The sequence below is a fragment of the Archocentrus centrarchus genome, chromosome 19 (assembly GCF_007364275.1).
Source record: "Archocentrus centrarchus isolate MPI-CPG fArcCen1 chromosome 19, fArcCen1, whole genome shotgun sequence".
Taxonomy (NCBI): domain Eukaryota; kingdom Metazoa; phylum Chordata; class Actinopteri; order Cichliformes; family Cichlidae; genus Archocentrus; species Archocentrus centrarchus.
The window spans coordinates 23,794,019-23,818,649 of NC_044364.1; the positions used below are offsets into that span (position 1 = coordinate 23,794,019).

General features: G+C 41.9%; 3 protein-coding genes across 3 annotated transcripts; 2 read left to right on the top strand and 1 right to left on the bottom strand.

The window, feature by feature from the left end:
- Nucleotides 1-650: 650 nt before the first annotated feature.
- Nucleotides 651-7,774, top strand: LOC115798497 (ectonucleotide pyrophosphatase/phosphodiesterase family member 7-like). Its single transcript, XM_030755356.1, has 5 exons — nucleotides 651-924; nucleotides 4,715-4,860; nucleotides 5,048-5,680; nucleotides 6,180-6,411; nucleotides 7,653-7,774. The coding sequence occupies exons 1-5, from the start codon at nucleotides 651-653 to the stop codon at nucleotides 7,772-7,774; spliced, it is 1,407 nt and encodes a 468-aa protein (XP_030611216.1).
- A 1,587-nt stretch (nucleotides 7,775-9,361) lies between these two features.
- On the top strand, nucleotides 9,362-18,076 carry LOC115798362 (DNA-directed RNA polymerase III subunit RPC4). The gene is made up of 8 exons (XM_030755196.1): nucleotides 9,362-10,135; nucleotides 11,933-11,979; nucleotides 12,083-12,237; nucleotides 12,355-12,473; nucleotides 13,175-13,283; nucleotides 14,953-15,239; nucleotides 15,581-15,730; nucleotides 17,736-18,076. Exons 1-8 carry the CDS (start codon nucleotides 9,956-9,958, stop codon nucleotides 17,874-17,876), a joined length of 1,188 nt encoding a protein of 395 aa, XP_030611056.1. The 5' UTR covers nucleotides 9,362-9,955; the 3' UTR covers nucleotides 17,877-18,076.
- Nucleotides 18,077-18,619: 543 nt separating this feature from the next.
- On the bottom strand, nucleotides 18,620-23,798 carry tfam (transcription factor A, mitochondrial). The gene is made up of 7 exons (XM_030755751.1): nucleotides 23,570-23,798; nucleotides 22,782-22,924; nucleotides 21,548-21,618; nucleotides 21,263-21,412; nucleotides 20,890-20,985; nucleotides 20,254-20,310; nucleotides 18,620-20,171 (listed from the first exon to the last, which is right to left on the bottom strand). Exons 1-7 carry the CDS (start codon nucleotides 23,644-23,646, stop codon nucleotides 19,893-19,895), a joined length of 873 nt encoding a protein of 290 aa, XP_030611611.1. The 5' UTR covers nucleotides 23,647-23,798; the 3' UTR covers nucleotides 18,620-19,892.
- Between the last annotated feature and the right edge of the window lie 833 nt (nucleotides 23,799-24,631).

The window sequence follows — 24,631 nt, forward strand, 5'->3', positions numbered from 1 at the left end:
TGAGTCTGCAAAATGTGTCCGCAAGACATTTTACCTGCAATCAAATAAATTATATTACACAAAGTATACAATGACTTGCCTTGTTTTTCTAAAGGTGTTCATATATTTGTGATTAAAGTTAGCTGTGTTTTATGTTAAAAAAAAAAACAGTTCATCAAACATTACAAGAAGCTTTAAAGGAAACCTTCCTTTGGTCCATGTGACCTGCTCCAGTTTCACTGTCAGCAATTTAGACCCTTCACAGACACACTTAGAGGCACGCGTGCACACACACACACACACACACACACACACACACACACACACACACACACATCTTCCCTGCCGTATCACTTCAATCCAGTGCCAAAGGTTTAAAACATGCTCATAAGCAGATAAGGACTGGCTGATATCCCTGACTAAGTAAAAACATTAATTAGTTAGGGGTGCATTCACTAACACTGTGCAGTACAGTCTCTAATTTCCCCTGCTCTAATGTTGGTCATACTAGTATATTACTGCAGGTCCCTACTGAAAATAAGGTCTTCTTGTGGACAATGAATATTGCATACAGAGGATTTAACTGAGGGCGAACCAGACATAGCTGAAAACATCAAACTGAGCTGGAGCACAGTGGATTTTTACCTGCAGCAACATTTAAATCCTTTGCCATGCTGTTCCTCTGCCTTTCTGTTCTCTGCCTCATTGCCAGCTCTCCCTGCACTGCTGCCCCACTGCAGAATTCCATTGTTGAGCAGTCACTTTTCAGCAGGTCTACCAGGAACAAGCTGCTGCTCATCTCCTTTGATGGCTTCCGCTGGGACTACGACCGAGATGTTGAAACGCCTAACCTGGATAAAATGGCCCTGGATGGGATCAAGGCACTCTATGCTACTCCATCCTTCATCACCATTACCAGTCCCTCTCATTTCACAATGTTAACAGGTAAAAACAACAGTTTGTGCATAACATTAACAGCAGCTGTTTGCTGGCAATGTGTCCATCAGAGTAGAAATGTTTCATTCTGTCAGGAGTGGCTTCTTAAGGTGACAGTTCTTCTATTATACCACAATAATTAAATAAGAGAATGTATTTCATAAGAATGGCGTTCCATCGCTTCACCAAAGTTTCAGAAACATTAAATGAGCGTTTATGTGCATGACACCAATTATTCATCTTGGTTTGGTGATTTTAATAGTGGTTAATAGTGATGGTGATAACTTGGTGATTAATTTAAGGACTAGTGCTCTTGGCACAAGTATTTTCTATAAGCACCAACTCCTCTAGTTAAATGGTGGTGTGGTTGGGACATAGGAGCATCAGCAATGTGTGCAAAGCCAGTGAGATTTATTCAAAATCTGTCTATTACAATTTACATTACAAGTATTACATTACTCACAGCTGAGCAGTCAGGATAGCCGCACACAGGGCAGAATGTTAGGCCATATCTTTTATATGTACCTCTGCAGAAAAGATTTTAAACTCTGTTATTCATTTTTACATTAATGTTATATTTTGGAGAAAGATTAAAAAAATAGTAATAACAAGGTTTGATGTGTATCAGAATAATTATTTTCTTTGTTTTGTGATTGCCAAGATTTGTAAGAACAATTTAATCAAGAGAATTTCTATCGCTCAGTTGTGGTGAGCGCAGTGTACTTTGCTATGGTCTGCTGGGGGAGCAGCATCAGAGCTGGTGACACTGGCAGACTGAATTAACTGATTAGGAAGGCAGGCTTTGAGACTGGCTGCATACGGGACACTTTCAAAGCTGTGGTGGAGAGGAAGTCATTGAACTAACACGGTCCATCGTGGATAATCCTGACCAACCTCTGCACCACTTACAGGCAACAGAGTACCTTCTTTGACAGACTGATTGAGCTCAGCTGCCACAAGGACAGATAGAGGAAATAGTTCATTCCACATGCAATCACTCTCTATGATATAATACAGTGCTGCAAAAAAGTATTTGCCCCTTCATGCTTCCCTGCACCTTCAGGCTGGGGAACAGGTCCTGACTGTAGTCTGCGCTTATGCGCCAAATTACAGTTCAGAGTACCCAGGCTTCATGGAATCTCTGGGCAGGGTCCTTAGGAATGTTCCATCTGGTTATTCCATCGTCCTGCTGGGAGACTTCAGTGCTCACGTGGGTAATGACAGTGAGACCTGGAGGGGCATTCTGACCTGCCCGATCTGAACATGAGGGGTGTTTTGTTATCGGACTTCTGTGCAAACCACAGTTTGCCCATGACAAACACCGTGTTCGAACATAAGGATGTCTATAACTGCATTTGGCACCAGGACACCCTAAGTCACAGGTTGATGATGGATTTTGTAATTGTATCATCAGATCTGCGGCCATATGTTCTGGACACTCGGGTGAAAAGAGGAGCTGAGCTGCCAACTGATCACCACCTGATAGTGAGTTGGATCAGGTGGTGGGGGAAGATGCTGGACAGACCTGGCACACCTAAACATATAGTGAGGGTGCACAGGGAATGCCTGGCAGAGGCCCCAGTCCACAAGATCTTCAACTCCCATCTCCAGCATTCTGGGGGAGGCTGAGGACATCGACTCCAAATGGGCCATGTTCAGCACCTCCATTGTTGAGGCTGCTGCACAGACCTGTGGCTGCAAGGTGGTTGATGCCTGTCACAGTGGTAATCCGTGAACCAGACAGTGGGCACAGTGGAGGTGAAGGGAGCCATCAAGTTTAAGAAGGAGTCCTATCAGGTTTGTTTAGCCTGTGGGACTCCGGAGGCTACTGACACGTAACAGCAGGCCAAGCAGAACGCGGCTGGGGTGGTGGCAGAAATAAAAACTTGGGTGTGGTAGGAGTTCAGTGAGGCCATGGAAAAAGAATCAAAGCAATTCTGGCAAACCGTCAGGTGACTCAGGAGTGGAACACAGTGCTATTCTCACACGGTATATAGTGTTGGTGGGGCACTGCTGACTTCAGCTGAGGCTATAGTTGGGTGGTGGACGTTTGCTCCATCAAGTGGTAGCCTCCACTTGGATAGACCTTTGAGGACCTCCTTAATCCCACTGACATGCTTTCTGGTGCACTCTGGATGTTGTAAGCCTGTCTTGACTGACATGCCTCTGCAACATCGCATGGAGATCTACTGCGGTGCCATTGGATTGGCAGACTGGGGTGGTGGTCCCCATCTTTAAGAAGGGAGGACCGGAGGGTGTGTGCCAAATATAAGGGGAACACACTCCTCATCCTCCCCAGAAAGGGCTATGACAAGGTGCTAGGAAAGGAGGGTCCTTCCATTAGTCAAACCTCGGACCCAAGAGGAGCAAGGCCATTTTCATCTTGGTTGCAGAACAACGGACCAGTTCTTTATCCTCTCGAGGATGTTTGAGTGTGCATGGGAGTTTGCCCATCGTGTCTATATGTGTTTTGTGGACTTGGAGAAAGTATTCGACTGCACCCCTCAAGGTATCCTGTGGGGGGGGGGGCTGCGGGAGTATGAGGTGTCTGGCCCATTGTTGCAGGCCATTCGGTCCCTGTACAACCACAGCGAGAGCTTGGTCCACATTGCCAGCAATAAGTCGGACTTGTTTCCTGTGGGTGTTCGACTCCGCCAGGGCTGTCCTTTGTAAACGATTCTATTGATAATTTTTATGGACAGAATTTCTAAGTGTAGCCAGGTGGTGAAAGGCTTCCACCTTTGGTGGCATCGGAATCTCATCTCTGTTTTTGCGGATGATGCCGTCCTGTTGAAAAAGTAATTGCTCCCTAAACCTAATAACTGGTCATACCACCCTTGGTAGCAAGAACTGCAATCAAATCTCAAGACTAACAATGAGTCTTTCACGTTGCAGTAGAGGAATTTTGGCCAACTATTTTTTGCAGAATTGTTTTAATTTAGATACATTAACAGGTTTTCCAACATGAATGGCCTGTCCTTATTCTGCTGCAATTAATTTTTTACATAGGGTCAGGCAGCTTTGGAAAGCTGTTTTCCCTAAATAAATTATCATCGATTGCTCATCATTGCATCATTTCATGAGGCAAAATAACCTAATCTGTCAACATATACAGTATTACTGTCATCAAACATGCTGTGTGACGCAGGTTAGGACCCCAAAATACAGACTCCAGAGACAGAATGTAAACTCAAAAAAACCTCAGCTTTATTGCCGGAAACCATAGAAAACAAAGCTGGACAGGGCCAGCAAAACAAGTTACAAAATCACCGTAAGCACGGAGAAACACGGAAGGATTGCATACAGCGGAGGGACCAAACACCATCAAACATGAAACGACCTGACAAAGAACTGACAAGAACATAGACAATATATACACACCAGGAACTGGGCTAGTGGGAAACAGCTGGGAGGGAAACACAGGAAACAAAACTAAACCCAAAGCACAAGAACCAAAGACATACCAAAATAAAACAGGAAGTAACAAAACACAAGGACTAGGGCTAGGGCACACGTACAGGATAAACAATAAGCACACAAACATCCACAATCAAAGAACACATGGAAAATCAAAACCAGGAGCCTAACACGAGGAAAACAACATAACATATATATCAAAATATCAAAAACAAACATAAAGCACCAGGCCAGAGGCCCAGGATCATGACAATTACATGGTTTTATTCACACTTTCCTGAGAACTAGTTGTCTGTCACCTGTCTTCCTAATTAAAAGGTCACCTTTAAATAAGTTTAAGTATTTTTTTGTATTTTCTTTTTTCTTCTGCTTCTTTCATCAGGACGCCACATTGAGAATCACGGAGTAATCCATAACATGTGGTTCAACACTACAACTCAGGAGAAGAAGCAGTACTATATGACTCAGTTTGTTGATTCATACTGGGACAACGGCAGCTTACCCATCTGGATAACGGCACAGAGACAGGTTTTTGAGATTCATCACTCAAGTTTCTATATGTTTACCTCTTGTGCTAAACATCTTGTTCTATATGTTTCTGTGTTGTGTAGGTATACTATCAAGTTTTGGGTGTGGTCACAATCACAGATTTACTCTATGACTTTATTTGAAATAGGTTTATGTGTGTTTCCTCTTCTCTTATATACTCCTTCAGGGTCTCAAAGCAGGATCTCTGCATTTCCCTGGTACAGCAGCCACCTACAAAGGGGAGACTGTTAGCATGAGGCAAGTGGAACCAAATTTCTATGATTATTCTAATGAAACAGACTGGAGGCTGAACATCGACAAAGTGATTGGAGAGTGGTTCCACCAACAAGACCTGGACTTTGTCTCTATGTATTTTGGAGAACCCGATGGAGCTGGTCACAAATATGGACCAGATTCCCCAGAATGCCAGGAGATGGTTCAGCAAGTGGATCGAACTGTGGGCTACATCAGGGACAAAATCCAAGACCATGGCCTTACTGACCGCATCAACATTATTATCACTGCTGACCATGGGATGACTTCTGTTCTACGGGGTGCACAAGCTGAAAAGATCATCCTCGCTAAAATCCCAGGTTTCAGCTTCAGGGATATCCAGTTCCAGTTGTTGGACTATGGACCTGTTGGGATGCTGCTTCCTAAGGAGGGTATGGTTGAGAAGGTGTACAAGGCCCTGAAAGGAGGTCACCCTCATCTTCATGTGTATAAAAAGGAAGAGATGCCAGTCCGGCTGCACTATGGTAACCACCCTCGACTCCTCCCTATCATCCTCATTGCTGATCCTGGATACATTGTTAATGGGGTGAGTATCAGCTCATTTAGCCCTCCGTCTCTTTCATTCTTCTGGAACATCATTAAGTTACTTTTAGCCAATTCAGTGTAATTCAGTGAATTTCCATCTTTTCAAAGACACCTGGTTACCAAAGCCAGACATCCTCTGCTCATACTAAAGTTAGGTTAACATTAAGATTTGCTTGCCTTGATTACCCTTCTTTTAAACTAAGGGGTACTACTTAATTCAGTGTCCACTCATCTAAAATACACGAGACACTTGAGATATCAATTGCTTTTCAGTTGTATCTTCTGTATCCCCCCAATCTGTCACACCTGTCGTGACTGCCCCTCCATGAGCCTGGTTGTGCCAGAGCTCTCTTCCTGTTAAAAGGCTGCGCGATCACTGTCACCAAGTGTGATCACTGGGATTTTCTGTCAACACCGTAGGCTCTCTTGACCTATTTCATTTCTTCACTGTGGATATGACCATGTTTCTCACAGAACATTTGATTTCTGTGTTCTTATAGTTGCTACCTGTGAACGGCAACAAAGGAGAGCATGGCTTCGATAATCAAGTGATGGATATGAAAGCCTTTTTCAGAGCAGTGGGGCCTGACTTCCAGAAAAACCTGAGGGTAGATCCTTTTGATCTTGTTGACCTGTATCCACTGATGTGCCATTTACTAGGAATAAACCCAGAGTTACATGACGGACACTTGGACAATTCCAAACACATGTTGCTCTCTGGAGGTACTGAAGGTAAGTATATATATATATATATGTGTGTGTGTGTGTGTGTGTGTGTGTGTGTGTGTGTGTGTGTGTGTGTGTGTGTGTGTGTGTGTGTGTGTGTGTGTGTGTGTGTAAAAAGAAGTACCTGCCTGAGTAAGTACAGCAAGAGATATGATATAACAGTGTTTCTGCAAGAATTACATTGTAATGACTGATAGCTTTGTTTAGCTTAAACAGTAGTATTTTTGCCAAAAACATATTTTAAGTGAAGTTAAGCCTACAAAACAATAGTGCCATTAATTTCATAATTCCCCCCAAAATGTAGGAACTTTCACAGCCAAATTCAAGATCTTTTAAATGTCTAAAAACAGATTACTGAACTTTAGATGTGTGAGACTTTTTAAAGACCCATGGAAACATAAAAGCCAAAAGATAAATTGGAATTTATAATATTCTGTTCAAGTAAAAAAAGTCATACGTTGTCTAAACTTCTAAATTTCTTCTAACCAAGTACTTTTGGTTCCTAAACCTAACCAAACTATTAGCAACAGAAACAACTAAAGTAAGCAAGCAGAAACAAAACTTAACAGTGAGATAATCAGGACACAAAGGTTCACACAATTACACAGCGTGCTTTTAACTCAGTTTACTACTTATTAATGATGGTTATTGTAAAGTGTCACACTTAACCTTCCTTTGGACAGTGGCATATCTTACAGCTTAGACTGTGAGCTGCAGGTTTAAGCCTTCAGCAAACTCGATAATTTATATTTCTATATTGCCAGTATTGCGTATAGTGACAGTGAAGAGAACAAGTCAGAAGCGAAGCTGAACATTCTCAGCCTCAAATTTATTGCTTCATGTGTCTGCTGTTGTGTGTGCATTTTTAATCTTTCACCTGTTGGAATTAAAATCATCTTTTACAATAAAGATTATTTGATTTTACGAAGGTGAATAAGTTGAAGGTGGATTTAGCAGTCCCTGCAGTATATCATAATGGTGAGATAAGACCACAGTGAACCCTGACATCAGACATTATCTAGTGTTATCCAAGTGCTGTAAAGTCATATCTTATCTGTGTAAAAGGTTACTTTCCCTAAGATACCATGAAGCTTTTTTTATTTTCTTTGTGTGTTTGTGTGTGCGTGCGTGCATGCATGCATGCGTGCGTGTGTGTGTGTGTGTGTAGGGGGGATTTTGGAGTGTCATTGTCTGTTTTTTGCTTTCATTTAGTGACTTGTGCGTGTTTTCTCTCTTTCTTTCTGCAGCTCCTGTGATGGATACACATTCGAAGGTGATGATTGGCCTTTCAGCAGTAATTGGATTTCTTGCGTTACTGTTCATCATCACCACTTCTTACACCATGTGCAAAAGGAACAAAACATTTTGAATTTTGCACACGTGTGATGTTTGTCTTGAACGGTGAAGTGAGACAAAAGCGAAAAATTAAATTCAGATTTTTTTTATTTGAAGCGTATGTTATTATTACTAGAGTTTAGTGTCATTAAGGGAGAACTTTTTATTCCTGTTTGCTGTAGATGAAGCTGATTCTGTTAAAATAAATGACAAAGTAAGTCTGTAAATTGCTAATGAATGATTGAAGCAGAATAGTTGTTGTAGTCAAATTGTCCATAAATGACAATTTAATGCTTTCATGTCAGCTTTAAGTGATAATAAATTGTATTCTACAAATAAAGAAAATAATAAATCTGATTATTTGGTGGAGTCCTGTTCCGCACTCGTTCTATTCTCATCTAACAAATATATATTTGTTATTTTAGCCGATAGAAGCTGTTATTACCTGATACCATAACATGTATTTATCCAGTTCACTCTCTTAAAATCAGATATATACAAAGTGCTCACACAGATTACACAGTGCTCGCACACAGCCTGTGAACTCAATCTAGTAGTGCAGGAGTTATAAGCCCGATTTATAGTGTATAAAACATATTGATATGCCACTGAAGGAGGTGTCACAGTCAGAGGCAACTCGACATCTTTTTTAAGCAATCAAAGGTGATCAGCATTAAAATCCAAAGGCATCAAGAAGCAACTCTCAGGTGAAAACAAGCAACATGTCGTCACCGTCCTAAAATAAAGTCTTTTTTTTTTTCAGAAAACAAAAAACTGAACCAAATACTGAGGATATGATGATTTATGCAATTATTTTAGGAGGGTGATGATAATAATGACAATAATAATCTATTATTATCCAAGTGTATACAGAAAACCAAAAACAGTAACTTAATGTTGCATGAAAATCTTTCCCAAGTGGATACAAGCACCAAAATTGGACACATACTCCATTATGATTACCCTTTTCATAAAGCTCATCAGGCATTTGAAAATTCAAGATGTGTCCAGCTGACTCTGGCATGAAAATAGTTTTTACAATAGCCAGTAATTTTTTTCCATCAATTTTGACAATATCTCCAACACCGGTGGCTGAAAGGCAGCCCCAAAAAATGGCAGAGACTCCATCACGTTTTACAGATACCTGTAGACACTCACTGCTGTACCTCTCTCCTCACCACCTCATGCTAACAATGATTTGAACCAGAAACTTCAAATTTGGATTCATCACTCTATCAGACATAACACGTGACATACTGTTGAGCTGCTGTAAATGTTTTGGTTTTTTTTATCTGACACTTCTTCTTTTGTCCTTCACTTGTCCAGTTTCCCAAAATTTCTTGAAGGATACCTTGCACACCATACCAAGATGTACCAGGTTTTCAGCAATCAGCTCTTTGGGAATCACCTTCTTAGTGCAAAGATATTATTTTATGCCTGTCAAACTGTGTTATCTTTGGCATTTATGTAGATTGAACTAAAGAAATGGGAACAAATGATGCACTCGTTAGTCCGACCAAATGACATGGCCCGCTAAGAAATAGACATGCATCACACAATGACTGCGCAAACAGCGCCATCTTGTGGGCGCAGTGGTGTAGTGCCGCTGAGAACAATAGGATCCGACTGCGGAAGGAAATTAGAGCCTATTAAACGGACCAAAACAGCAGGCGGGAGAAGGAAACTGTTCTCAGAATAATTTCAGCGGTTTAATGCTTTAAGTTTTTGTGCTTTTTTTTCTACAACCGCCGGCAGGACACTCCACGGGGTTACGACTGAGAAGATGCCTTAAAGCAAAATGTCATTTGTACGCAGCTTTCAGGAAGAAAACTGTTTCTGCACCGGGACCGAGTAGCAGCTGCGGACTCTGGGCTTTGTCTGGGGGGGAAATGTGATTCGTGAGTGCAGTTTAGCTTCTGTCGCAGTGTGGTTTGATATGGTGAGTGAGAACAAAATGGAGGGTCATAAGCTGCTGTTGTGCTGTGGGTAAGGTCTAGTGCTCAGCTTAGCATGAACTGCAGGATCGTTTCTGCCGCACAGAGGAGCGAAAAGAGCGCAGTGACAGAAGCACGGAGTCGCTGATCAGTCCCCTAAGAGATACGGGATTTTAGCGACCATAATTCTGTTGTAAACAGAGTTCTGTTATGAGAAAAAGCTGAAGGACAGGCATTAAAAAGATCAAATACTGAAAGTACATACGAGCGGGTATTACAAAATGACCGACTCAGGGGATGCAGCAAGTGTTCCCGGCTTCTCCGGCCCGAGCAGCGGGGCTGGGCTGGGCAGAGGGCTCGCAGGCCGGGTCAGGACTCTGACCTCCCCGACTCCGCCCGGAAGACTGACTTCCCTCCGGACCAGGGACCTGACACTGGGGGGAGGCTTCAAAAAGACAAAGGTAATTAGTGAGAGAGTGGACCACCATACTGTTAACCCCAGCAAAGCGCCCAGTTCAATACAATGTCACGTGGTACCGATCATTCTGCAGCCTACATCAAATCGAAGTCCTGCCCACAGCTGACCATACATACGGTCTCACTTTAACTCCGGCTTAATAAGCCAGGCCTGCTGCATCTCATCACACCATCAGATTACTGCAAACATGTAATAATGGTGTATTTCTGATCAGGAATACAGAGAAATAGATGAGGCCATGCGTCTAAAGATGTTATTTGGGGGGTGGCTGTAGCTCAGTAGGTAGAGCGGGTCACCTACTGATCGGAAGGTTAGCGGTTCGATTCCTGGCTACTCCAGGCTACATGCCAATGTATCCTGGGAGTGCATGGGTGAATGTAAACATGTTGTATGAGTGCTCATACTGAGTAGAAAAGCACTATATAAGAACTAGTCCATTTACCTTTTCTACAGATTTCGAGTTAAAATCTGTAAAAATCTTAAAGACAAAGTTATGTTATTGCAAAGTTGCACACAGATGTTCAGGTCAATCCAGCTGCTTTTGTTTATGCAGCACAATTAGAAACAGCAGGAGTTCACTCAGCGCTTTCCAAATTAACAATTATACAACTGTATAAATGCAAGAAATGAAACTCATAAACATGATAGTAATATCAACAAAAAGAATAATTAAAATAAAACCCCACCAAGTAGAGACTACAGCCAGCTGACAGTTTAAAACCAGGTCAGACTTGTTAAAAGCAACAGAAAATAAGCAGCATTTTAAGACTGTTTTAATGCCTGTGGTGTTTAAGCTAGATGGAGGTACTGACCAGATTTTAGGAGCATGGCTTGAGAGGCATAGTAAAATACTGAGTTAATAAATCCATCTAATATTGAGCAAATATTTTAATCTCAGTTGTGTATTTCACAAGTATTCAGAGAAACTGAGCTGAAAAGTCTCTTTTGGTGTCAGTTAAAAGTCTGGCCGTGGGGTTTGAGCTATTTACGATCAAGAAATGGTGGAAATGGATACCCCCGTGTACAGGCAGTTACAGCTGCACAGATGAGATGGACACGAGCAGGAATAACCTTTCGAAGCCTGTAGGAGATAAAACCTGGCTTTAATTTAGTGATGGTTCTTAGCTGCCTTTCACAACGCTAAGGAAAGAATCCATAAAAACACAGAGATGTTCAACTACAGGCGACACAGTGGTGCAGTGGTTAGCACTGTGGCCTCCTGGTTTGAACCTCGGCTGGAGCTGTGTGGAGTTTGCATGTTCTTCCTGCGCCTGCGGGTTTCCTCTGGGCATGTCAGCATCCTGCCACAGTCCAAATCCATGCAAATTTGTTCTAGATAGTGTAGATAGAAGAAAGAAGTGTGTGGTTATATAAATGTGAACCTGTTCATTCCATACTGTTTGAAAGTATGCAGACAGAGTACCAAGCACCTTTGTTAGGATAGCAACTTCAGGTTTGTCAGTAGTTAAAGGAAGTTTTTTACCATCCAGGATTTAATATCTTTCCGTGAGGGGGGTCAGGGTCACCATTAGAGCAACACACGGCTGTCCTAAACCAGCTGCCAGCAGAGGGGTCAGGTTTTAAAAGAAAAGAATCTGTACTCTCAGTAATAACAGAAATAAGGTTTAGAGTTGTAATATTTATTGAGGCAACTATAAAAGCATTTATATCTGGTTGAATTTGCCATGTATCTGAAACTTGTTTGGCTTGAATCATAATAAAGACTTAATGGGATTAACAGTATTTTTATCTTCACTCTGTGTTGGATTGTTTTCATCAGAAAACCTTTGAGCCTAATGTCCACGCTGTCAGGAAGAGTAAAGATGAGTGAGTGATTACAGTATTACAGTTTCATTCATGATATATTTATGACCCTTTTAACCATCACATTGTGGTGTTTAATGATCCTGAACTTCATAATGCCCCACAGGTTAAAGGAAGAGGTCCACATGGCTCCAAAAAAAGAGAGAAGAGACAGGAATGAGAGGCGGAGAGAGAACAGAGGGAGGAGGAAAGAGAGGCCTCAGACCATCCAGTCCCACTCCATCTTTGAACAGGGTCCTGCCGACAGCGTGCGCAAAACAGGTGCACAGCCACAGCCCTCGTTTGTTTAGTACCGTTAGATTTTCTGATGGATTGTAAACAGATCCATTGCGTGTGCATTTCCTCTTCATCCCTCTTAATCAATCTGTCTGGCTATAGGCTGGCATGGTGCTACAGACATGCAGGACTCTGCCACCTCTCCTGTCTGCAAACTGCTGAGGAAAGAGACGAATCAGGAAGATGAAGATGAGATTCTCAGTAAACTACAGAGAGATGATGTACGTCCTTCCTGTTTAATTCCTGTGAACCTTAAAAGATTGATTAAAACAGTCGTCAGGCACCCATAAAAGCTACACTCCCCTCCAAAGGTATTGGAACAGTGAGGCCATTCCCTTTATTTCTGCTGTAGACTGAAAACATATCATTGGTTTGACAAAAAAAAATCAGTATGAGACAAAAGATCAAGGAATTTCCATCTGGATCTGATACAGTGTTCAAAAGATAGCACCTTTGCTCTGAACCCACTCATGTTTTAACATGCTAGGTGACACCTGTTCATGTTTTAAACAATTTTATTTCCAATATATATATATATATATATATCAGCATTTTATATATTGTTGATAAATGAAAAATTGAAAACGTAATGAAGAGCAGGGAGAAATACCCTTTAAGCATGTTCTGTGTTGCTATTGCATAGTTTGTCCACCAGAGGGCATTCTTTAACTTCTATGTTGGTAACACATGTAAACACTACAATCCAGGAGCTGGACAGAGCATTTTGGTTTGTGATCATTTAGTCTATTGTCTCTTCCCTCTATTCACATGAAAGAAAGACAGTTTAATGCTTACAGAGTTTGCACTATTTTGTGATGATCCTTCTGTGAATGAGTGGCATTTTTCATTCATAATTACAACAATCGGCTGATAATAATCTGACCATTACTTGGAAACTAATGTTATGCATCTGTGTCTACAGTTCATAGATGATCCAGGTCTGAGGAATGATGCGAAGCTGAAGCCCATCCAGCTACCTCTGTGTCAGTCCAGCAGCTTCACCATGAGTCACACTCTGACTTCCACAACATGTGAGAAAACCACCACTGCTGTGCAAGATCAGAGAGAAAAAGTCTCTGTACATTATGTAACTATACATAATGATATTTTTGTGAAATAGTTATGAACATTTTTCTCTAATAGTTTACATTTTATTTGTGAAGAAATTCATTGAGTCATTACTAGTTAAGGTTAAAGGAATACTCGGCTCTACAGAGCTCTGACTCTTTGTCAGCCTGGCTACAGTGCTGAAAAGAAACCTGGGGTTGTTCTTATTTTCTTCAATCAGTGATGAGTAGTAAGATGTCCTAGCTTTACAGAAGGCTTTTCTTTATAGTGCAGCAAACTCTTTTTCCAGGCTAAATGAAGATCTTCTAATTTAGTGAGACACCATTCCCTCTCCAGCTTACGGGTTATCTGTTTTAAGCTGCACATTTGTGAGTTATACCTGGAAGTCAAGCACTTCTGATTTGAAGCTTTCTTTTTCAAAGGTGCCACAGTATCCAGTATCGTGTGCAGTGAGGATGTAAAACTATTGATGAGATAATCGATCTCTGTGGGAGTAGAGTTTAAGTAGCTGCTCTGCACTGTGTTGGCATTTAACAGATAAAATACTGTTAACTTGACTTGACTAATAATGGAAGAATTATATCCTTAAATTTAGTTACAGCACTTTCAGACAGACTTCTACTGTAATTAAACATTCCCCGCGGCTGTGAAATCCCTTATTGTAAACTTAAAAAATGACCAGACAAAAAAGGATTTTCAGGGAATATTGTTAAATGTTCTGTGACGTGGGCGCCTGGGTGGCTTAGTGGTGAAGCCGGCAACCACATACGCATGGCGCGCTGCGGTGCGGGCGGTGTGGGTTCGCGTCCCGGCCCGTTGCCAATTTGCCCGCGTGTCTTCCCCTGTATCTTTCCCCATTTCCTGTCTCTCTCCACTGTTACTTAAAGCTGCTGTGGCCAAAAAAAAAAAAAATGTTCTGTGACCTATCGGAAAAAGATCCAGAATGTGAATAAAGTGGTGGATGGGCTCATTTACATTTTGAGAGAAGCCAATTGAATCTAATAATAGATTAAATGCAGTCATTGTCAGCATCTACATGGATGTTAAAATCACCCACTATAATTATTTTATCTGAACTGAGCACTAAATCAGATAAAAACCTGAGAGTAAGGGCCAGGTGGACGATAGAGAACAACAAACGGAACAGAGTTTTGAATTTTCCAATTAGGGAGGAGAAGGTTAAGAGTCAGGCTTTGAAATGAATTAAAACTCTTGTCTGTTGGCAGGTTGATTAATAAGCTGGAGAGGAAGATTGCTGCTACTCCTCCTCCTCGGCCTGTGCTTTAAGCATTGTGACACTTATTATGACTCAGGGGTGTTGATTCATTTAAACTAATGTATTCATCCTGCTGTAACCAGATTTATGTAAGGCAAAATAATTCAATATGTTGATCAATTATTAAATTATTTGTGCGATTCAGTTTTGTTCTCCTGTTGCTGTGAGGTTGTACATTTCTGCAACTAGTGTAGCAGAGCTCAGTGAGTTTGTATTCACACTGAATGAGGGGCAGATGTGAGTGAACTCGTGGATGTTAGACAATGGATGAAACTATAAAACTATGTCCTCAGCTGAACTACTGCATGCTGCATGTCTGTCTATGATTAGTCATTATTATTTTTTTATGTTGGCAGGTCCAGAGAACCCCTCACCATTCAGACCTCAGTCCTGTGGAGCTCAAGACAGAGCAGGGAGCAGCAGGACTGAGCCACCCAAACCAGAACAGCCGTCACTGGTAGAACTGCTGCGGGATCTCAGCCTGTCCGGCAGAGAGGAGCTCTTCTTCATGCAGCTACCTGACTGCATGCCATGCAGAGCATCTGGACTGAAGGTCAACCCAGCTCCTGGGCCTACAGCAGAGACACCTGCAAAGAAGGAAGAAAAGCCTGAAGAAAAGAGGACCTCACATTTTCAAGCACAAGTGAGTTCATAGTACAAAACCAGTTTAAAGGATTGAGGGCAGCTGCCATGTTGGATTGCATCCTTTATGCCATGCAGGGTCTGTGCTTGAGCATTTTTCCACAGTTAATTGTGATTCCTAAGGTATAATCACTCCTGATGACTTTACAGGTCATGTTTTACACAAATTTAGGGTTAAAGCATGTCAAGGATTGACCATTTCAAACTAAAACATGCTATAACTGTAGCTCTTACAGGTGTGTGTGTGTGTGTGTGTGTGTGTGTGTGTGTGTGTGTGTGTGTGTGTGTGTGTGTGTGTGTGTGTGTGTGTGTGTGTGTGTGTGTGTGTGTGTGTGCGCACAGAATTCTGTGAAAGAGGGCTGTCCTGTGCTCTCACAATTCCCTGAAGGATTTTTGGGTAAACTGCAGATCAGGAAGTCAGGAAAGGTGGAGTTGAAGCTGGGTGACATCATCATGGATGTCTCAGAGGGAGCAGCATTCTCCTTCCTGCAGGTAATGTGTGTGTTGTTATAAGATGTTATATTTACACTGCAGCCGTGAATTAGTATGAGAAAATCTGTCAGAGGTGTAGAGGTCATGGATATTCTACTCCAAATGGTTTATACTCATTCTGTTCATTTCCTGACTACTACCAAAAAAGCCCAAATAAATAATAATAACACTATCTTTAGCTTTACATAATATTACAGTGGGTTGAACCTATTTTTGTTTTGCATTAGTTATGTGACCTTTCCAGCATAATTTGTCAGTTATCATTCCCCAAAAAATGTTAACCCAGCCACGGGGGGGCCGCAAGCCAGGGTACTCCTGGTGCCGGTCCCAAGCCCAGATAAATGGGAAGGACATCCATAGTAAACTCTTGGCCGAGTCAAACATGCAGATCATAAAGAATGAGATTGCCATACTGGATCAGTTAGTTGACAGTGACTGCCTCTGGTGCTGCTGGCCAACAGGGGTGCTGGTGGAAGCTCTTGCTAATGTTGGAGTGGAGGTGCCAGTGTGGAGGTGAGATTAGGGACTCTAAATGTAGGGACTATGAAAAAGGGAGAGAGCTGGCCGGCATGATGGAGAGAAGGAAGGTAGACATACTGTATGTGCCGGAGACCAGGCGAAAGGAAAAACAGGTGCCTTTGAGGTGGATTCAAACTGTTGTACCATGGAAAGATAAATGAAGTAGGGTAATCTTGAAGAAAAAATATGTAAATAGAGCTGTGGAGGTGGAGAGAGTGTCAGACAGGATCATGAGTTTGAAGCTGGAAATTGAAGGGATGATGTTGAATGTTGTCAGCGTGTATGCACCACAGGTTGAATATCATAACAGAGAGAAGAATTAAGGAGTAAGTTGGATGACGTGGTAGAGACTGTGGGGGAGAGATTGGTGATAGGACTTCAGCGGGTATGTAGATGAAGGGAATAGAGGTTATGAGGAGGTGCTGGGTAGGTATGGTGTTAAGGAGAAAAATAAGGAGGACAGATGGTAGTGGATTTTGCAAAAAGGATGGAAATGACTGTGGTGAACATGTATTTCAAGATGAGGGAGGAACATAGGGTAACGCATAAGTGGAGGAAAGAACACAGGTGGACTACCGCTTATTCAGAAGGTGAAATCTAAAAGAGAGACTAAACTTACTTGGTGGTGGAATGAGGAAGTGCAAGAAAGTATTCAAAGGAAGAGATTAGCAAAGTAAAAAGGTGGGATAATCAGGGAGATGGAAAAAAAAAAGCAGATGGGAAGACTGGAAGGTGAATGCATATGGCAAAGAGAGAAGTGGCAAAGAAAACTCTTACAGTGAGTTGTATGTAAGGCTGGTCATTAAGGAAAGAGAAAATGACTTGTATCAATTGGCTAGGCAGAGATCAAGCTGGAAAGGATGTGCAACAGGTTTGGGTAGTTAAAGATAGAAATGTGTTAACAAGTGAAGAGTGTATGTTGAGAAGCTGATGGATGTAGAAAATGAGAAAGAGAGGAGGGCAGAGTACAGAGTATATCAGACGAACAGCTCAGGAGACTGATGGGAAAGGGTGAGATGGAGTCACATGATCTGCTGTGGTGGCCTGTAAAGGGAACAAACAAAAGAAGATTCCCCAAAAATTTATTTTCATACACTTAATCACTGGTCCTAATTTTGACTTTATTTGCCTATTATCATATATTTTACACTTTTTTTTTCCATTATAATTTTCTTCAAAAGCTGGCCCAGATTTTTCCCAGGCTATAAATGAGTGTCATCAACAAATAGACAATTCTAATCATGTAGAGGAAGTGCAGATTTTTTTATGCAAAAGAAACAGTTTAGGTCCTAGCACTGAACCCTGAATCAGATTCAACATATTTTATCTGCCGGTTATCACAGGATGTTTCAAAAGACTGTAAATTCATGTTTTTATCAATGCCGTCATTTCAGAACCATTTATCAGCACTGTGTCAGCAAACTGAGGAATAGAGTCAATATGTGAACACCATTTATTCAGAGGCCATCTCTCCCTTTTTCTGCAGCAACTGGTGTCTGTGCGTCTGTGTGATGGGCGGACTGGCGATATGATGGTGTTGGGGAACGTCCACCATAAATTGGTCTTATCTCCAGACTTCCAGGCTTTACTGAGCCAAGCTGCATCACAGCAGCCACAGGGCCCCTGAGGGCCTCCCCGCAGAGACCCAGCAAACGTGAACAGTACCCTCTATAGGAATAAAAACTGATCGCACTAGACTAAACATGTTGAAAGTGACTGTAATACGACTGAGGGTTTTAAGGCAGCTGTGAAAGTCACCATCAAGGTAACACATTTTATATTTTTGTTCTCTAAAAGTTTTGAAATAAATATTTTTAAAAATCAAAATGTTGTTTCCCTCTCTGGAATGAAGTTACTGCAGAAGACATCAAAACTGTCATGTGGAACATGAATGGTATGAACCCACTGATCCACAAGAACTGGGATTTATTCTTTAGGAGCCTTACAGTCTTACTGCATGCATGAAAATCTTCAGAGCTGAAAACTTCAAAAATGTTTCATGAAATGTACCAAAACAGAGAAAAAGACACTGAAAACCTGATAGATCAGTAACACATTGATCCTCTTACAATGCCTTGTTCTGCTGAGAATCATGGAGTCCTGGTGCACCCCCGCACTGTAAAAACTGCTCAGGAACAGCATCCTGATACCACACAGCACAGAACACACTGACGTCCGATGTCTGTTCCCTAACGGGTCAGACCAACCCTGTCAGGCAGGTCACGTTGTAGCCTTGTGGTCTAAATTAATGACAAAAAAAGTGCACAATGTACAACAATAGCACAATGTGCACTTTTTTTGTTGAACATGATTCCTGGCACGGTGGATTCGATGTGTAAATTTTTCAAAATCAAAGAGGCCATTCAGAAGAAAATTTCATATGAATGTTTATTCAGAAAATACACCATACAAAGGAAAGAGGTTGTAGGTAAAGCAGGATCTATGATAGCACGAAGTACTGTAATTCTACCAGTTGAAGCAAATATCAATACTAAAGGTATGCTCTTCATAATTACCAAACAGACCAAATGTGGGTTTTTGTTTAAACTGATGTTGGCTGAATCCCTTTAAAGCGGATAAGTCTAAAACATCTTATCTTGAGCGCGATGAGCGACCCACAGTTTCAAACTCTGTCATTTGATAACGTTTCTTTTGTCGTGACGACAGCAGGACTTCACATTTTGAGGTTGCTACTGAAGCTTATGTTACATTTGTGACAGTAATAACAGTAGAATTCAGTCAGGCTTCTTTTTTGTGAACAGCGGTACTTTGATCTAACAAGTGCAATCGAAAGAAAATGTTACAAATTTGTTTTTTAAAAGCTGCTGAGAGTCAACAGGTTAATGTCAACATACCACACAAAAAGACCAAAAGTGACAGTGTGTTTGTCTCCAGAGCTCTCACATACCATCCTGCTGCTCCAGGCCTCAATGTACTGCTTCCTCCTGCTAAGCTACTGCGCTAAATTATAATGACCAACTGATTTCTTCCTGAACCTTTTTCACAACAAACCTGTCCAAGATATTTACGTGTTCAGGTGGAATCACTGGACTCGTGGCCACTGAGACTAACACATTGTTGGTGTCTGACTTTTTGTGGATTTGTTGAAATAATAGAAAATGCAGAATAACACTAGAACTGCTGCCAACATTAATATTCTGGATTATATGACCAAAAATATAAAACTGCAGGTATTCTGGGACGGCAACAGGAACCTTTCTATTCCCCTCAAATATTCAGTGGTTCAAGTCAAAGCTCCAAAGCCAGTTTGACTTTATTTGCCTCTTACACATTTAAAGCCTCAGTCAAACTTCTGCAATCATATTTTATTACATTTATTACTCCATCTAGGCCTGGAACAGTCTGAGGATTTCACCGGGAGGCACTAACAAATTCGCACTGTACCTTTTAAAAATCCTGCCATCAGGGTTTATTTGGAGTCATTTCCACTGTACAGAGACATCAATGATCCTGATCTGTCTGAATGTTATGAAATCTTTGTCCTGTTGAACCTAAAGAGCATTCTGGGAACTTTGTGGGTTTCAAGTTAGAGAACAAACGAGGCTGATCCTAGTCCTGGGCAATCACAAGTCCTGTCTTGAGATGTCACAGTCATCACCTCTGAACTCACTAGATAAACATCTTATGTCTTCTTGGACGCCTGGCTGACAGTTTTTGCTGATCTGCTTTTTGTCGTCTTCTTGGTGGTTTTTGACTTTGCTGTGGCAGCGGCTTTCTTCTCAGTTTTAGCCTTCTTTGTTACTTTCTTGGCTGCTGGAGCTTTAGCAGCGGGTTTCTTTTTGGCAGACAGGGTCTGCTCTCGGATCAGGTCTTCTCGTCCAATCTCCACCATGTGGTCCTCCCATGACTTCATCTCATTCTTGTAGCGAATTTTGTCATCCTCAGCGAGCTGTGTGTACACCTGAGATGTGGGACAAACTCTTGTCAGAACAACACTTGATTGGCACTTTCAGCTACAAGAATGAAAGGTGTGTGTTGCCAACCTGTTTCTGATGGCTGAAAAGATTCCTCCAGTCCTCCAACAGTGACTTCATCTTTGCCTGAATGAACAACAGGAGCAACTGTTGGTCAAAACAAGACACTTTCTACTGCAATAAAAGCCACAATCACGGGTCTACTCGGCATCCCTGCACAAACAGTTGAACACGCTGCTCCTCAAAACAGAGTTTTCCATTTTTCCTTTGAGAGGAAAATGCTTAAATTTGAAGTCCAACTATTCATGAGCTCAGAATCAATGAGGAGTTCCCAAATGTCAGCCAGGAATAAAAAGAACTTCACAAACTGTCCCACCAACTAACCTGACTACTTGCTTTTAAATCAAAAACAAAGGCGAGCTGTAGCAGCGTGAAATCTCTGTTTGCTTCCTCACTGCTGTGTTAGCTCTGCTGCTAGCATCTGGTGCACTGCTGCTGTGTCGCCACTGATACCTGTAACAACTGACTCAGGATCACACCGATAACCAATCCAAATGCTGGATTAGAGCATCCCTATATGGCACCACGTGTGAGCCAATACTAGGAGACCAGCCCATGCTTCAGTTTTAGTACAAGGGAGTTCCTCATATCACCTTTTGTTAAAAATTCAATCTGATGTCACATCAAGGTACTGCATTTCCTGACCTGAGATGTAGCTCCTCTAGCCTCCTCAAAGTGCTCTGACATGAAGATGTTGAAAGGAGAGCGCGGACGTTTGGGCTTCCCCAGGTTTGTTAACTCCTGGAAAACACACATGCACACAAAGAACATATTTAGAGCTCATACTCAGAGCTCAGGCTAAGCACACCCTGCAGTGCTCTGGTGTCACACACTGTATATATTGTTAGCTGGTTACATTCACATAAATTCATGGATAAAACCCTTTAATACTACCAACGCTGAGATTAGTAGATGAGTGCTCTCACTAGAAAGTATGATGTGTGTAAAAGTACAAGAAATAAAAACCCACCTTGGAGTAACCCAGACTAAATCTGTCCCCATCTCCTATCTTTCTTACCCTCTTCTTCCGGATGGTCTTCCTCTTAGCCATCCTCCGTCTTTTCTCTTGGGCTTGTTGCTGCAGCTGTGCTGGAGTCAGCTGGGCTTGATAGCGCTTTAGATCCACCTTGAACTGTTCCATGGCCCGGAGAAAGGCTTCCTCAAATGGCTACAAGCCCGAGAGACCAAATTAAATACTGTGGTCAGAACAGCACACTCACAAGAGAAGCAGATAGTGTCTGTTCTAATTTATCAGCATCTCAGGTGACCCAGCACGTCCTAAAGCACATATACACATAAATACCTGTTTCTGTTCTGGGCTCATTGATCTCCACTGCTGGGCAATCTTCCTTACTAGTTCCACTGCTTTAATTTCTGAAGAAAACAATAATGAAATGGTTACTGACAACAGAAATACATCACCAGAGTAAGAACCAACACCTCTGGATTTAGAACATGAGAAAAAATGCAGGAAAATATTATTATCTTGTTTTCATAATTGTTGGAAATAAAAATTATACTTGAAAATAAAATATGACTCATCCAGCCCATGTGGGGCCAGGTTACATGCTTGGACCAGCTGGCCAAGCACAGTGCCAGTCATCCATATTTCACAATTTATTTTTTCATCATTGTCCAAGATAACAACAAGGTCAATATGTTACAGCACAATCCACTGATGTGATGGTCCTCAATGCCATTCAGTCACTCATCCCGCTGCCAGACACACTCCAATTCCTGCATGTTGAACTTGAGCAAGGAATACCATCACCAGCTCCAGGGAGCTGAAGACTGTCCACAGAGTGAGGAACTGACTGGAGGCAGCTGATTATTGCTAAGTTGTATCTTCTCACAAAATATATTGATATAGTTTTAATAAAGAAAAGCATGGGTGCATTTTCTTGCATGCTGTTGTGCACCCACCGGCTCACTGCCATCACAAGTACAACATGATTCTGTGACAAATACTCTACATCACATCCATCCAATAACCCGGCAACGTTGTGTTTTCCACTCTGCACCCAGAAGACTCCACGCTGAGTCCCAGTGTTTAATTCATTTCTGGTGCTGAGTGATATTTTTTTGTGTTTATACTGTGCAAAAGTATTGAGCCACCCAATATTTCTTCATGTTTTGCTTTCATGGAGCCAGACTTTCTTGTAATTGTTTAAACAGGTCTTGGGCAACAGTTCTCCAACTTTCTGAACGTCTTTCAAAGTTTTTCTTTAGACAAAGGCTGCTTTTTCACTCATTTTCAGTCCAGTCTCTACCATTTCCCATCTTTTGTTTGTTGAGCCACTTAACTCTGACCCATGAATCATTTGAGCATAAAAAAGACAGAACTTAAGGGATGAACCCCTGTTGTCTACACATAACAGACAACTTAGTAAAGTTGGCAGACATAAAATAGTACTTTCGTACCAACAAAGTGCTATTAGTCACAAACTTGGCATCTCTCCACATAGTGTGCATTGTGTTCTGCTTATTCAGATTCGGCACATGGGGAATTTAACCCGCAGTCTCACAGTGCTGCGTACCTGGGTTTTGGTTGGCCATGATTGGTTTCTGTTGCTGAACATATCGCATGTATCCATTCAGAGGTCTCTTCGGTGGACAGCTGGCCTCAGAGGTCAGGCATCTCACTGGACTGAAGTATGTGGATGGGAGGACACTGGTCCACCTATAAAGCGTGGACACAAATACAAAACACACACATAACCCAGCATCCATTGTTTCTGAGAAAACCTTTCACAAATCTAGCAAAGCTTTCGGAGCACACCGAGGTAAATATCTGGTTTGTGCCAAATAAAACACTCTGATGCTCTTTGTCGTGTTTTATTCTACACTGCATATTTTTGGGGTTTGAACTTCTGGGTATTTGTGGACATTTTTACTATTTATTAACAAAGACTGATTTTAAGTACGTTTGACCCATTTCTCCTCTTGCTAATGAATTTACTGTGCAGTCATTTATATTCACACAGCTTACTGGATGCAATTTATTCCGTTATGGAAGAAGCCACAGTACTGGTCTGCAAATTTAACACTGCTGCACCTGTTTAACAGCACCGACTCAACTGATGGGTTGCAAACACTGCATTTCCTGTCTGTCGTGAACGCCGCAGAGCAGCTCACAACAAACAGGACTCTCACATAGCGGCTACATTCCTGTTTAGCAGCAGGATTACATGACTGAAGGTCACGCTATTTCCTACTACTTCACCTTACGCTAGCTTATGCTACCGTCAGCAACAGACTTCTTTTGTAAAATATTTCTCGTTCTTAGACAGCAGCTCCAGTTAGTGCCGCTAGCTGAAGCAGCTACCTTGCCAGAGAGTTCCTGCAGGAGAGCAGGCTGAAGGACTTCACCAGCAGGCTCACACTGAAGCTGTACGGAGCCATAGCAGCAGTCCAAACGGGGGGGAAAATCTCGTAAAAACAGGCGCCTTGTCCCACAGAGCCAGCAAGTATCTGTACTCATGCAGCCTCGTCCACCCTGCTCACATCTGCGAGCAAAACGCGCCTTAACGCTCTCCCGGTGGATTGTGGGAAATGGTCAACTTTTTCTTCCCATTTTGAATATTAATTACAACAAAGAAATTTACGCATATCATTTTTAATACACAAACACTGACAAGCTCTTTAAAAACAATTTGATACTCTAGTCCTCTGATATTCATTTTTTAGTGCAACTGAAAAGGTCAAAGACGCAGTGCCTTGTCCGTCACTTCCGTTTCCTCTTAAAGAAACGGGCCCCCCAAAAAAGGGCCTCGATTGTCGTTCATGTTCAGTGAACCGCAATTTGTTCCGAGGGTCGACACAAATGCAGCACTGCGTGATTGTTGCCACCAGCTTTTCTGCAGCTTGTCAGAGTAATGAATACAACTGCTGCTTTGTGTTTAGCTGGAACAACCAGGGCTGCGCGCTGTTGTCATTGCAGCTGAGTGATTATTATGGTTATTGTGTACATCGATACAGTGTCGCAGGTGTTCACCTTTCAGCATGACAGACGTCTTCTGGTCTTAATGTTCTATATATATATTCGTTTGAAAACGTGTTGCTTGCGTCATGAGTGTGTATTTATTTGTGAAAACATAAAAAATATCTTGCCTTGTGTTGTTCCCAGAGGGTTTAAATGATGTGAGACTCACTGAGTGAGTGTAACGGCAGTGGGTCGTTTGTGTGTCCGCTTTGAGCGCGGCCTCAGCTGGCTTGAGCTTCACCAAACATCTCAACACTTTGGGAAGTTGAGATCTTTGTAGTTCAGTGCAAATCCTGTTTCCAGCCTGTTGATGGAAGTCAGAGAGTATGATTGGGATCTTTTTGGATGTTATAACTGCATAGCAGGATAAATTTCAGGCCACCTAACTGTGAAAAAACATGACGA